At 66.0% G+C, this 12682-nt stretch overlaps 1 protein-coding gene across 5 annotated transcripts; it reads left to right on the forward strand.

Annotated features, from left to right (window-relative positions):
* Positions 1–3785: 3785 nt before the first annotated feature.
* DAXX (death domain associated protein) lies at positions 3786–11449 on the forward strand. 5 transcript variants are annotated; one of them, XM_039519118.1, is made up of 8 exons: positions 3788–4048; positions 4970–5295; positions 6022–6820; positions 8960–9207; positions 9485–9656; positions 9788–10439; positions 10931–11114; positions 11207–11449. In XM_039519118.1, the coding sequence occupies exons 2-8, from the start codon at positions 5101–5103 to the stop codon at positions 11264–11266; spliced, it is 2310 nt and encodes a 769-aa protein (XP_039375052.1). In that variant the 5' UTR covers positions 3788–4048; positions 4970–5100; the 3' UTR covers positions 11267–11449. The 5 variants fall into 5 exon arrangements, with proteins under 5 accessions (XP_039375056.1, XP_039375055.1, XP_039375052.1 ...); XM_039519120.1 differs by having other exon boundaries at positions 10934–11114; XM_039519119.1 differs by lacking the exon at positions 3788–4048 and adding an exon at positions 4090–4112.
* The last annotated feature ends 1233 nt before the right edge of the window (positions 11450–12682 follow it).

Genomic DNA, 12682 nt, shown 5'->3' on the forward strand with positions numbered 1-12682 from the left:
TCAGGGTAGGGGCAGGAGGGGGTGTGGTCTCCAGGAGGGCTCAGGGAAGGGGTTGGGGGCAGGAGGGGGTCAGGGTTGGGGTGCAGGAGGATGTGGTCTCAGGGGTCAGGGTTGGGGTGCAGGAGGGTGTGGTCTCTAGGAGGGGCTCAGGGCAGGGACAGGGGTAGGGTGCAGGAGGGGTGGTCTCTAGGAGGGCTCAGGGCAGGGGTTGGGGTGCAGGAGGGGCTCAGGAAGGGGTTGGGGGCAGGAGGGGGTTAGGGTTGGGGTGCAGGAGGGGTGTGGTCTCTAGGAGGGGGCTCAGGGCAGGGACAGAGGGTAGGGGCAGGAGGGTGTGGTCTCTAGGAGGGCTCAGGGCAGGGGTTGGGGTGCAGGAGGGGCTCAGGGCAGGGACAGGGTAGTGGCAGGAGGGGGTGTGGTCTCTAGGAGGGCTCAGGGCAGGGGTTGGGGTGCAGGAGGGGCTCAGGGTAGGGGCAGGAGGGGTGTGGTCTCCAGGACAGGGTTCAGGGCTGGGGTGCAGGAGGGTGTGGTCTCTAGGAGGGCTCAGGGAAGGGGTTGGGGGCAGGAGGGGGCTCAGGGTAGGGGCAGGAGGATGTGGTCTCAGGGGTTCAGGGTTGGGGTGCAGGAGGGTGTGGTCTCTAGGAGGAGGGCTCAGGGCAGGGACAGGGGTAGGGTGCAGGAGGGGGTGTGGTCTCTAGGAGGGCTCAGGGCAGGGGTTGGGGTGCAGGAGGGGGCTCAGGGTAGGGGCAGGAGGGTGTGGTCTCAGGAGGGGGCTCAGGGAAGGGGTTGGGGGCAGGAGGGGGTCAGGGTTGGGGTGCAGGAGGGATGTGGTCTCGGGGGATCAGGGTTGGGGTGCAGGAGGGTGTGGTCTCAGGGGATCAGGGTTGGGGTGCAGGAGGGGGTGTGGTCTCTAGGAGGGGCTCAGGGCAGGGGGTTGGGGGCAGGAGGGGGGTCAGGGTAGGGGCAGGAGGGGATGTGGTCTCGGGGGGGGATCAGGGTTGGGGTGCAAGAGGGGGTGTGGTCTCAGAGGGGATCAGGGTTGGGGTGCAGGAGGGTGTGGTCTCTAGGAGGGCTCAGGGCAGGGGTTGGGGTGCAGGAGGGGCTCAGGGCAGGGACGGGGTAGTGGCAGGAGGGTGTGGTCTCCAGGAGGGCTCAGGGAAGGGGGTTGGGGGCAGGAGGGGGTCAGGGTAGGGGCAGGAGGATGTGGTCTCGGGGTCAGGGTTGGGGTGCAGGAGGGTGTGGTCTCTAGGAGGGGCTCAGGGCAGGGGTTGGGGTGCAGGAGGGGCTCAGGGTAGGGGCAGGAGGGGTGTGGTCTCCAGGAGGGGGCTCAGGAAGAGGGTTGGGGGCAGGAGGGATGTGGTCTCGGGGTCAGGGTTGGGGTGCAGGAGGTGTGGTCTCAGGGGATCAGGGTTGGGGTGCAGGAGGTGTGGTCTCCAGCAGGGGCTCAGGAAGGGGTTGGGGGCAGGAGGGGTCAGGGTTGGGGTGCAGGAGGGGGTGTGATCTCAGGGGATCAGGGTTGGGGTGCAGGAGGGTGTGGTCTCAGGGGATCAGGGTTGGGGGCAGGAAGAGGCGTGGTCTCCGGACGGGGTTCAGAGCTGGGGTGCAGGAGGATGTGGTCTCAGGGGATCAGGGTTGGGGTGCAGGAGGTGTGGTCTCTAGGAGGGGCTCAGGGTTGGGTGCAGGAGGGTGTGATCTCGGGGGTCAGGGTTGGGGTGCAGGAGGGTGTGGTCTCGGGGGTCAGGGTTGGGGTGCAGGAGGGTGTGGTCTCTAGGAGGGCTCAGGGCAGGGGTTGGGGGCAGGAGGGGGTCAGGGTAGGGGCAGGAGGGATGTGGTCTCGGGGATCAGGGTTGGGGTGCAAGAGGGTGTGGTCTCAGAGGATCAGGTTGGGGTGCAGGAGGTGTGGTCTCTAGGAGGGGCTCAGGGCAGGGGTTGGGGTGCAGGAGGGCTCAGGGCAGGGACAGGGTAGTGGCAGGAGGGGGTGTGGTCTCCAGGAGGGCTCAGGAAGGGGGTTGGGGCAGGAGGGGGTCAGGGTAGGGGCAGGAGGATGTGGTCTCGGGGGTCAGGGTTGGGGTGCAGGAGGGTGTGGTCTCTAGGAGGGGCTCAGGGCAGGGGTTGGGGTGCAGGAGGGCTCAAGGTAGGGGCAGGAGGGTGTGGTCTCCAGGAGGGGCTCAGGAAGGGGTTGGGGCAGGAGGGGATGTGGTCTCGGGGGGGGTCAGGGTTGGGGTGCAGGAGGGGGTGTGGTCTCAGGGGGGGATCAGGGTTGGGGTGCAGGAGGGGGTGTGGTCTCCAGCAGGGGGCTCAGGAAGGGGTTGGGGGCAGGAGGGGCTCAGGGTAGGGGCAGGGGTAGTGGCAGGAGGGGTGTGGTCTCTAGGAGGGGCTCAGGAAGGGGTTGGGGCAGGAGGGGGTCAGGGTTGGGGTGCAGGAGGTGTGGTCTCAGGGGATCAGGGTAGGGGCAGGAGGTGTGGTCTCGGGGATCAGGGTTGGGGTGCAGGAGGGTGTGGTCTCAGGGGCTCAGGGTAGGGGCAGGAGGGTGTGGTCTCTAGGAGGGGCTCAGGGAAGGGGTTGGGGGCAGGAGGGGGTCAGGGTTGGGGTGCAGGAGGGGGTGTGGTCTCAGGGAGGGGTTCAGGGCAGCAGGTTGGGGGCAGGAAGAGGCGTGGTCTCCGGGACGGGTTCAGAGCTGGGGTGCAGGAGGGTGTGGTCTCGGGGGTCAGGGTTGGGGTGCAGGAGGGATGTGGTCTCGGGGGATCAGGGTTGGGGTGCAGGAGGGTGTGGTCTCAGGGGATCAGGGTTGGGGTGCAGGAGGGTGTGGTCTCTAGGAGGGCTCAGGGCAGGGGTTGGGGTGCAGGAGGGGGCTCAGGGTAGGGGCAGGAGGGGTGTGGTCTCCAGGAGGGGGCTCAGGGAAGGGGGTTGGGGTGGAGGAGGGGGGTCAGGGTTGGGGTGCAGGAGGGGGTGTGGTCTCGGGGGGATCAGGGTTGGGTGCAGGAGGGGGTGTGGTCTCTGGGAGGGGGTTCAGGGCAGCAGGTTGGGGGGCAGGAAGGGGCGTGGTCTCCGGGACGGGGTTCAGAGCTGCGGGCCGCTCGGCAGCACACCGGGGCTGAAGCGAGCTCTCTGCCTGTCCTGGGTCAGTGCAGCTCCGACAAGCAGCGCTGCGCATGCGTCGATGGCCGCTCCCACTTCCGTACACGGCCACTAGCGGCTGCCATGTTTTTGTACGGCGTACACGTGACTCGCAGCTACAGTGACGAGCTGGAGGCAGCTGCCACGGGATGGGGCAATAGGCCCGCCTGATGGATGGAACAAACTGCGCAGGCGCGATAGGTGCCCACCGCAGGCTGCCGAGCGGGGGTGCCATCTTCTCCGGGACAGGCTGAGCGGCACATGCGCAAACAGGGCTGTCAGATGCCATCTTGTCACGGCTTTATTCAAGCCGCGCGTGCGCACTGAGCAGGCTTCGGCCGTGCTAGGAAAGGTTTGAGCCGTGGAGCGCTCCATGTTGTACGGCAGCTCATCGGGTCGAGTCCAGTCCCCTCTCCCTAACTGGAACAATGGTGTCTACCCGACCGCCTGAGGGACCAGAACAGTGCCCGGATGTATAGCGCATTTCCCCCCCCCATAATGGAATGGAACAGTCCGGCCCTCTCCCTCAAGGTGCAACAGAGCAGCCCCGCCCCCGGTCTAGCACGGGTCTCAGGCCTCTGATTGGCGGAACGGGACTGCGTGACGCAAGAAAGACGAAGGCACTTTCCGTATAGGAAAATGGCCGCGCCCATTTGCGGTAACGTCACGGCTGCACAAGAAGGCGGCGGCGGCGACAGGATCGCGGCTTGTCTCGTTCGCTCATTGGCTCGGCGTATGCGACGCCCTTGTCGTGGCTCCAGACCCAGAGGGAGCCTCTCGCTCTGATTGGGCAGCAGCTCCGGAACCTATCGCCGTACGCTATCATGGCGGCGCCCACTGGTGACAAAGGGCCACTTCCGGTCCTGCGCACACCGGGGAGGGGGAGAAATCGGTTTTTCCGGTGCTGGGCTTCGGAGGAGGAACCAGGAGGCGGGTGAGCGCGCGAGGGCTGGGGGCGGGGCTGGGCCTGGGGTGTCTGTGGGGGGCGCTTGGGGTCGGTGAGGATCGGTGGGGCGGGGACAGGGCCTGGGGAGGTGGAGGATCGGGGGGCCGGGATGTGGGGGGTGGAGATCTGTGGGGTGGGGTCAGGGGGGATGTGGGGGTGGAGGATGTGGGGAGTGGAGGGTTGGGGAGGATCTGGGCACGGGATCTGGAGGGTGGAGGATCTGTGGGGTGGGGTCAGGGGGGATTGGGGGTGGAGGATGTGGGGAGAGGAGGGTTGGGGAGGATCTGGCACGGGATCTGGAGGGTGGAGGATCTGTGGGGTGGGGTCCGTGGGAATCTGGGGGGCTCGGGGGGACAGGGCCTGAGGACAGATATGGGGTGGGTATGGGGTGTGTATGGCTATTAGGGTGACCAGATGTCCTAATTTTATAGAGACAGTCCCAATATTTGGGGATTTTTTTTATATGGGCTCCTATTATCCCCTCATCTCCTGTCCCGATTTTCACACTTGCTGGCTGGTCACCCTAATGGCTATAGGTGGGGTAAGGTCTGGGGTGAAGTGATATGTGATGGGTAGCAGCGTGGGGGAATATAGGGTGGCTCCCAGGGATGGGGTGAGGTTTGGATATGGGATAGCTACAGGATGGGGGCTGTGTACTAGGGTGGAGTGAGGAGCAGGTACAGGATGGGGATGAGGCAGATGCTGGATCCCAGGGTGGGTGAGGGGCCATGTAGGGAAAGCACAGGTATGTGGTGGGGGGGGATATAGGGCAGGCTCTGGTTACTGGCTGGGGCATATAGGGAAGTAGGATTGGCATTGGGGGTGGGTACTGGGCCTGGCATGGAGTTAGGGCTATAAAGTGGATACTGGGGGTGGGTCCAGCACTCACTGTACTATCTCCCCATGCAGGCAGTGCCCCCGGGGACTGAGACTGCCTGCACTGTGGGGGTTACTCCCCGTGGGGCCCCCCTCCGGGATGTGCCCTGCCCTCAGGCCTCCCCTGCAGCTCTGATCCCCAACCCAGGCAGTGACCTACCCCCATGGCTGCCACAGTGGAGAGCAACATCATCGTCTTGGACGATGAGGAGGAGGGGCTGCCACCACCTATGCCCAGGGAGTCCCCAGGGCCCGCCCCTGCCTCTCCCCAGACCAATGGGACCCCCACCAGGAAACCAGATCCCCTGGCCCAGCATGGTGGCAGCTTCAAGGCTGAGAATGAACGGCTCTTTGCAGAGGTGAGTGCCCCTGGCAGAGTCCCCGTCGCCCATGTATGGCCTTCCCTAGCTATGTATCCCTGTTCTCCCCCGCCCCCACAGCCATGGACTTCTGTGTCCCTTCTGCATATCCCCCACCCTGTGTCCTGTTCCCTGTCCCCCTGAGCCAGCCAGTCCCTGCTCTGGGGAGGGATCTGAGCTGGCACCCATTGGAGGGGAAAGGCCCCGTGTCTTATTCCTCAGCCAGCTAGCCTGTGAGGCTTGGGGCTTGCTCTGCCCTGGCTAAGTCTGCTGGGCTGATCCTGCCCTGTGGGTCTGAGCCGAGCCCAGCCCGCTCCCCTGCTTTGTGAAAGGGGCTTGGGAGGGAGGCCTGTGTGGCCTGAAGCGTGAACAGCCCATGGCTTGTGGGATCTGGGAGGGGCGGAGGTGAGTGGATCTCCAGAGCTGATCCCGCTGAGGGGAGGAGGCTCTGGTTTTGGTTCTTTATCAGACCTTGGGAACTGAAAGTGAAAGAGCTCGGGGAGGTGTTCCTGTGAACAGGGGCCCTGTCCCCCCAAGCCCTCTTTCCCCCTTGGTCCTCTGCCCCACTGGCCCTGCTGTCCATGTGACCCACCCCTGTGTTGTGTAAGCATGTGCGCCCCCAGCCCTAGCTCTGTCTCCACCTGGTCCGGACACCCATTCTCCCTTCCGCCTGGTCCTGGAGTGCTGGCACCCGTCTGAGCATTCCCCCCATGCCTCTCTCCCCAGTTCCTGGAGTGCTGTAGCCGGTTGACGGAGGAGCACCCCGAGGTGATCCCGTTCCTGGCCAGCCGGCACCAGAAGGCCAGTGCCGAGTTCCTGGCCTCAGCTGAGTTTCGCAACGTGCTGGGGCGCTGCCTGACACGTGTGCAGAGCAAGCGCAGCAAAGTCTATGTCTACATCAACGAGCTGTGCACCGTGCTCAAGGCCCACACGCAGCGCCGCAAGCTGGCGCTCAGCTCAGCCCCCGCCACCCCCCACCAGCCAGAGCCAGCAGTGCCCGAGGAGGAGGGGGAGGGGACGTCAGGACAGCGTGGCACTGGCTCCAAGAGGCAAATCCGCTACCTGGAGAACCTGCTGCGTGTCTATATGGGGGAGATCCGGCGGCTGCAGGAGCGGGAGCTGGACCTGGCTGAGCTGGACAGCGAGAACTCCACCTACCTGCAGGAGAGCCGGCTCAAGCGCAAGATGATGCACATCTTCAAGCGGCTGTGCCAACTCAAGCAGTGCAGCAGCCTGACAGGCCGGGTGATCGAGCAGCGCATCCCCTACCGGGGCACCCGCTACCCGGAGGTCAACCGACGCATCGAGCGCTTCATCAACCGGCCTGACGTCTTCCCCGACTACACGGACATCCTCAAGGTGATCCAGAAGGCCAGTGCCCGCCACAGCCTGGCCCTGGCCAAGCGCCAGATGCAGAGCATGGCATTGGATGCCTTCCGCGAGGTGGGCAACCGTCTGCAGGAGCGGCGCCACCTTGACCTGGTCTACAACTTCGGTAGCCACCTCACCGACCAGTACCGGCCTGGTGAGAGCACGGGGGAATGGGGCGGGGGCGTAGTGACCAGTACTGGCCTGGTGAGGGGAATGGGGCGGGGGCGTAGTGACCAGTACTGGCCTGGTGAGGGGGACGGGGAATGGGGCGGGTGCGTACTGACCAGTACCGGCTGGTGAGAGCACGGGGGAATGGGGTGGGGGCGTACTGACCAGTACTGGCCTGGTGAGGGGGACGGGGGAATGGGGCGGGTGCATACTGACCAGTGCTGGGCTGGTGAGAGCGTGGGGGAATGGGGCGGGGGCGTACTGACCAGTACTGGCCTGGTGAGAGCGCGGGGGAATGGGGCGGGCGTGCTGACCAGTACTGGCCTGGTGAGGGGAATGGGGCGGGTGCATACTGACCAGTACCGGCCTGGTGAGGGGGACGGGGGAATGGGGCGGGGGCGTACTGACCAGTACCGGCCCGGTGAGGGGGATGGGGGAATGGGGCGGGGGCCTACTGACCAGTACTGGCCTGGTGAGGGGGACGGGGAATGGGCGGGGCATACTGACCAGCACTGGCCTGGTGAGAGTGCGGGGGACTGGGGCGGGGGCGTACTGACCAGTACTGGCCTGGTGAGAGCGCGGGGGAATGGGGCGGGGGCGTACTGACCAGTACCGGCCTGGTGAGGGGGACGGGGGACTGGGGCGGGGGCGTACTGACCAGTACCGGCCTGGTGAGAGCACGGGGGAATGGGGCGGGGGCATACTGACCAGTACTGACCTGGTGAATGGGGCGGGGGCATACTGACCAGTACTGGCCTGGTGAGGACGGGGAATGAGGCGGGGCGTACTGACCAGTACTGGCCTGGTGAGCCGGGAATGGGGCGGGGCTTACTGACCAGTACTGGCCTGGTGAGGGACGGGGAATGGGGCGGGCGTACTGACCAGTACTGGCCTGGTGAGGCTGGGAATGGGGCGGGCGTACTGACCAGTACTGGCCTGGTGAGAGCGCGGGGGAATGGGGAGGGGGCATACTGACCAGTACTGGCCTGGTGAGGGGGAAAGGGGGATGCATACCGGCCTGGTGAGGGGGACGGGGGCCTACTGACCAGTACTGGCCTGGTGAGGGGGACGGGGGAATGGGGCGGGGGCATACTGACCAGTACCGGCCTGGTGAGAGCGCGGGGGAATGGGGCGGGGGCGTACTGACCAGTACTGGCCTGGTGAGAGCGCGGGGGAATGGGGAGGGGGCATACTGACCAGTACTGGCCTGGTGAGGGGGAAAGGGGATGCATACCGCCTGGTGAGGGGCGGGGCCTACTGACCAGTACCGGCCTGGTGAGAGCGGGGAATGGGGCGGGCGTACTGACCAGTACTGGCCTGGTGAGCGGGGAATGGGCGGGGCGTACTGACCCGTACTGGCCTGGGGAGAGCGCGGGGGAAGGGGGAGGGGCCATACTGACCAGTACTGGCCTGGTGAGGGGGAAAGGGGGATGCATACCGGCCTGGTGAGGGGCGGGGCCTACTGACCAGTACCAGCCTGGTGAGAGCGCGGGAATGGGGCGGGGGCGTACTGACCAGTACCGGCCTGGTGAGAGTGCGGGGAATGGGGCGGGGCATACTGACCAGTACCGGCCTGGTGAGAGCGCCGGGAATGGGGCGGGGCGTACTGACCAGTACTGGCCTGGTGAGAGCCGGGGAATGGGGAGGGCATACTGACCAGTACTGGCCTGGTGAGGGGAAAGGGGATGCATACCGGCCTGGTGAGGGGACGGGGCCAACTGACCAGTACCGGCCCGGTGAGGGGGACGGGGGATGCGTACCGGCCTGGTAAGAGCGCGGGGAGGTGGGGGATGCATAATGACCAGTACCATCCCGGTGAAAGCATGTGCGGGGTGGGGCGGGGTGCCGACCAGTACCAGCCCAGTGAGAGGAAGGGGGTGCATACTGACCAGTGCTGGGCTGGTGAGAGGGCAGGCAGGACATACCAACTTTTGCCAGCCCGGTGAAACCATTTGGTGGTGGGGCAGCATTGGTTGGGGAGGGCTGGGAAGGCCAGAGGAGACCCTACCCAGTCATTTTAGAGAGAAGGGCAGGTGGGGTTATTCCAGGTTGGGGATGAGAGGGGGAGTGTTTCCGTTCGGGGCCCCTCTGACCCTTCTTCCCCCCCCCCCCCCCGTGTGTGTAGACACTGACCCCGCCCGGAGGGACTCCGCACTGGCCCGGCGGCTGCGGGAAAACCGCGAGGTGGCGCTGACACGGCTGGACAGTGTCGTCTCGCGCTATGCCCAGCTGCAGGACGAGAGTGAGGAGGAGGAGCGTGTCCGCAAGAGAGCTGCCCAAGCCCGTGGCAGCGCTGCCCCCCGGCAGGAGGGGCCACTGCCGCCACCCTGCCCCATGGCGCCAGACCCAGGGGAGGGGCAGCCCCACACGCAGGTGAGGTTGGGTGCATACGGCTGTGTGCATCGTGGGGGGGCGGCTAGAGCTCCCAAGCTGTGCCATGTGCTTTGCCCAGCCCCCTGTATGGGGAAGGGAGTACTTCGGCTCCTGGGCTGCCTGGCATGAACTGTGCCCTGGAGCTGCACAGCACTTGCCAGCGGGTCTCCCGGCATGGGAGAGGGCGGTGTGTGTGTGTTGGGGGGAACGAAGGGAGTTTGTAGACAGGCCTGTGGGGACTCAGCTGGCGTAACGCCCCATTCTCCATCCTCCTCAGGGCAGCCCCAGCACGAGCACCGCAAGCCAAGGGGCACCTGCGGTCAGTGAGGAGGACGACGATGACGAGTCGGAGGAGGAAGAGCCCTCATCAGACACAGATATTGAGGAGGAGCTGCAGCAGAGCCAGGAAGGGGGGGAGGAGGAGGAAGAAGAGGATGCAGCCATGCAAGGTGCATACCATACAGAGCCAGGACTCCTGGGTTCTATCCCAGCTCTGGGAGAGGAGTGGGGTCCAGTGGGTTAGAGCAGGGGGGGCTGGGAGCCAGGACTCCTGGGTTCTATTCTGTGGTGACTCTCCTAGATGCAGAAGCAGCAGGTGAGGACACGGCAGGGGACCAGGAGGACCAGTGCATGGAGTTGGGCCTGGAGCCACTGCCATGCTCGTCAGGCGGGGAGGATCTGGAGGACGAGGATGAGGACGATGAGGATGAGGAGGATGAAGAAGAGGATGAAGATGAGGAGCCCCTGCCCCTTACAGAGGGCCAGGGGCCCCCATCCCCCAAGGAGGGGGAGGGGCCACCATTCAGCCCGATGCAGGAGCTGTTTGTGCTGGAGATTGAGGCGCTGCCTCTGGAACTCAGCGAGACACCACCCCCCTCCCCTCAAATCCCAGGGGGCTCCGAAGCCACCCGCAAGGCTGCCCCCTCATCCCCAGAGCCCTCTGAGGCCACCCCACTGGGCCCCGCCTCCCCTGAGACTGTCTCTTCCCGGACTGAGCAGGAGGTCTCCCTGAAGGAGCCTGCTAGTTTTGTGGTGAAGCAGGAGGGAGGCAGCATGGGGGACTCCGGGCTCCGGACTCAGCCCCCTGCCAAGAGAAGGCTGTCTGTTCCCAGGAGCCCCCTTGCCCGGCCCTTGGAGAACGGGGGCAGCATCATCAGCTCCACCAGCTTCAACGGCAGTGCTGGGCCCCTGGCCTGCAAGAGGGGACGCCAGGAGCTGCCCTGTGGCAACAGGTGGGGGCAAGGGGAGACACGCCAGGCCAGGCCAGGCCGTGTGTGAGGTGGGGGGAGCTCTGTGACAGGTGAGGAGACGGCAGGGGAGAAGGCACTGGGCCCTGCGCATCAAGGAGGGGATACTGGGTTGGAGCTGACACTGGGTCCCTCTCTTGTCCTGCTCCTGACTGGGAACCACAGCAGTGGGTGGAGATGTCTTTGCCTGGGGGGCTTTGGTGGGGCAGTTACTGTCAGGGTGCGGTGGCCACTCCAGCCCTTCCATGTCCAGCCATCCCTAGCGGGTGAAGCGGGCTGGGAGTAGAGCCTATTCCAAGGGGCCCAGGGGTCCAGGAACCATCTTCCCTCTTGGACTGCCAGAAGGAGGGTGGGCCCTGGTGCGGGGGGTGCATTGCGGGAGAAGGGGAACCCTGCCCCCGGTGTGATGGGCTGACTCCAGGTGCCACCCCAAGCTGTCCCCTCCCCCATGACCCCATCTCTCCCACCCTTGCCAGCAGTTGTCTCGAGGTTCACAGCATCGGCTCAGAGGATGAGGACTTGGAGCTGCCGCTAGATGGCCTGCTGCCCCGCAGCCCCCTGCCTGACTCCACCCGTGCCGATTCGCCCTTCCAGAGCTTGGTCAGCAGCTCCCAGGGCAGCCCCCAGCTGTGCCAGCGCCTCTTGCCCAAGGCCTGCAAGGTGAGGGGCTGGCTGAGGTGGGGGTTGAGTGGGGATGCCAGTTTGGGTGAGAGGTGGCCTGACCATGTGTCCCTGCCCTGCTCTCTCCCCAGACCAGCGTGGCGACCCAGTGTGACCCGGAGGAGATCATCGTTCTGTCAGACTCGGATTAGACCCCCTGCCTGCCCAGGGGGGCTGGAGACTCTGGGGTCAGGGAGGGTGACAGGGTTTGTTTGTGGCTGGTTCTGGGGTGGGGTTAAGGGGGTGGAGCAGAGCCCTGCACATCTCCTAGGCTGCTCCTCCCTCTTTGTACAAAGAAATGTTTAAAAAAAAAAAAACAACCCAAAATAAAATCTTTTTCTTACTCAGCAGCTGCTGGTTCTGGGCTGTGACTGAGCTGGGGGGCGGTAAAGGGATATGGGGAGTGGAGGGGGCAGGAGGCTCTGTGGAGGGGGGTCTGGGCTGCGGGGGCACGAAGGGGGAGAGGCCTGGGGGCAGGTGGCTCTGTGGGGGTCTGGGCTGCAGGGGAACTAAGGGGAGAGGCCTGGGGGCAGGAGGCTCTGTGGGGGTCTGGGCTGCGGGGGCCCTAAGGGGAGAGGCCTGGGGGCAGGAGGCTCTGGGGGTCTGAGCTGCGGGGACACTAAGGCGAGAGGCCTGGGGGCAGGTGGCTCTGTGGGGGTCTGGGCTGCGGGGCACTAAGGGGAGGGCCTGGGGTCAGGTGGCTCGGGGGTCTGGGCTGCAGGGACACTAAGGGGAGGGCCTGGGGGCAGGAGGCTCTGTGGGGGTCTGGGCTGCGGGGGCACTAAGGGGAGAGTCCTGGGGGCAGGAGGCTCTGGGGTCTGGGCTGCATGGGGCACTAAGGGGAGAGGCCTGGGGGCAGGAGGCTCTGTGGGGTCTGGGCTGCGGGGCGCTAAGGGGAGAGGCCTGGGGGCAGGAGGCTCTGGGGGTCTGGGCTGCGGGGCACTAAGGGGAGAGGTCTGGGGCAGGTGGCTCTGGGGGTCTGGGCTGTGGGGCACTAAGGGGAGAGGCCTGGGGGCAGGAGGCTCTGTGGGGAGGGTCTGGGCTGCAGGGGCACTAAGGGGAGAGGCCTGGGGGCAGGTGGCTCTGGGGGTCTGAGCTGCGGGGGCACTAAGGGGAGAGGCCTGGGGGCAGGAGGCTCTGGGGGTCTGAGCTGCAGGGGCACTAAGGGGGAGAGGCCTGGGGCAGGTTGCTCTGTGGGGGTGGGGTCTGGGCTGTGGGGGCACTAAGGGGAGGGCCTGGGGCAGGAGGCTCTGTGGGGTGGGGTCTGGGCTGCGGGGCACTAAGGGGAGAGGCCTGGGGGGCAGGAGGCTCTGTGGGGTGGGGTCTGGGCTGCGGGGCACTAAGGGGAGGGGCCTGGGGGCAGGTGGCTCTGTGGGGTGGGGTCTGGGCTGCGGGGCACTAAGGGGGAGAGGCCTGGGGGCAGGAGGCTCTGGGGTGGGGTCTGGGCTGCGGGGGCACTAAGGGGAGAGGCCTGGGGGCAGGAGGCTCTGTGGGGTGGGGTCTGGGCTGCGGGGCACTAAGGGGAGAGGCCTGGGGGCAGGTGGCTCTGGGGGTCTGGGCTGCGGGGC

Source organism: Mauremys reevesii, unplaced genomic scaffold, assembly GCF_016161935.1.
Source record: "Mauremys reevesii isolate NIE-2019 unplaced genomic scaffold, ASM1616193v1 Contig82, whole genome shotgun sequence".
Lineage (NCBI taxonomy): Eukaryota > Metazoa > Chordata > Testudines > Geoemydidae > Mauremys > Mauremys reevesii.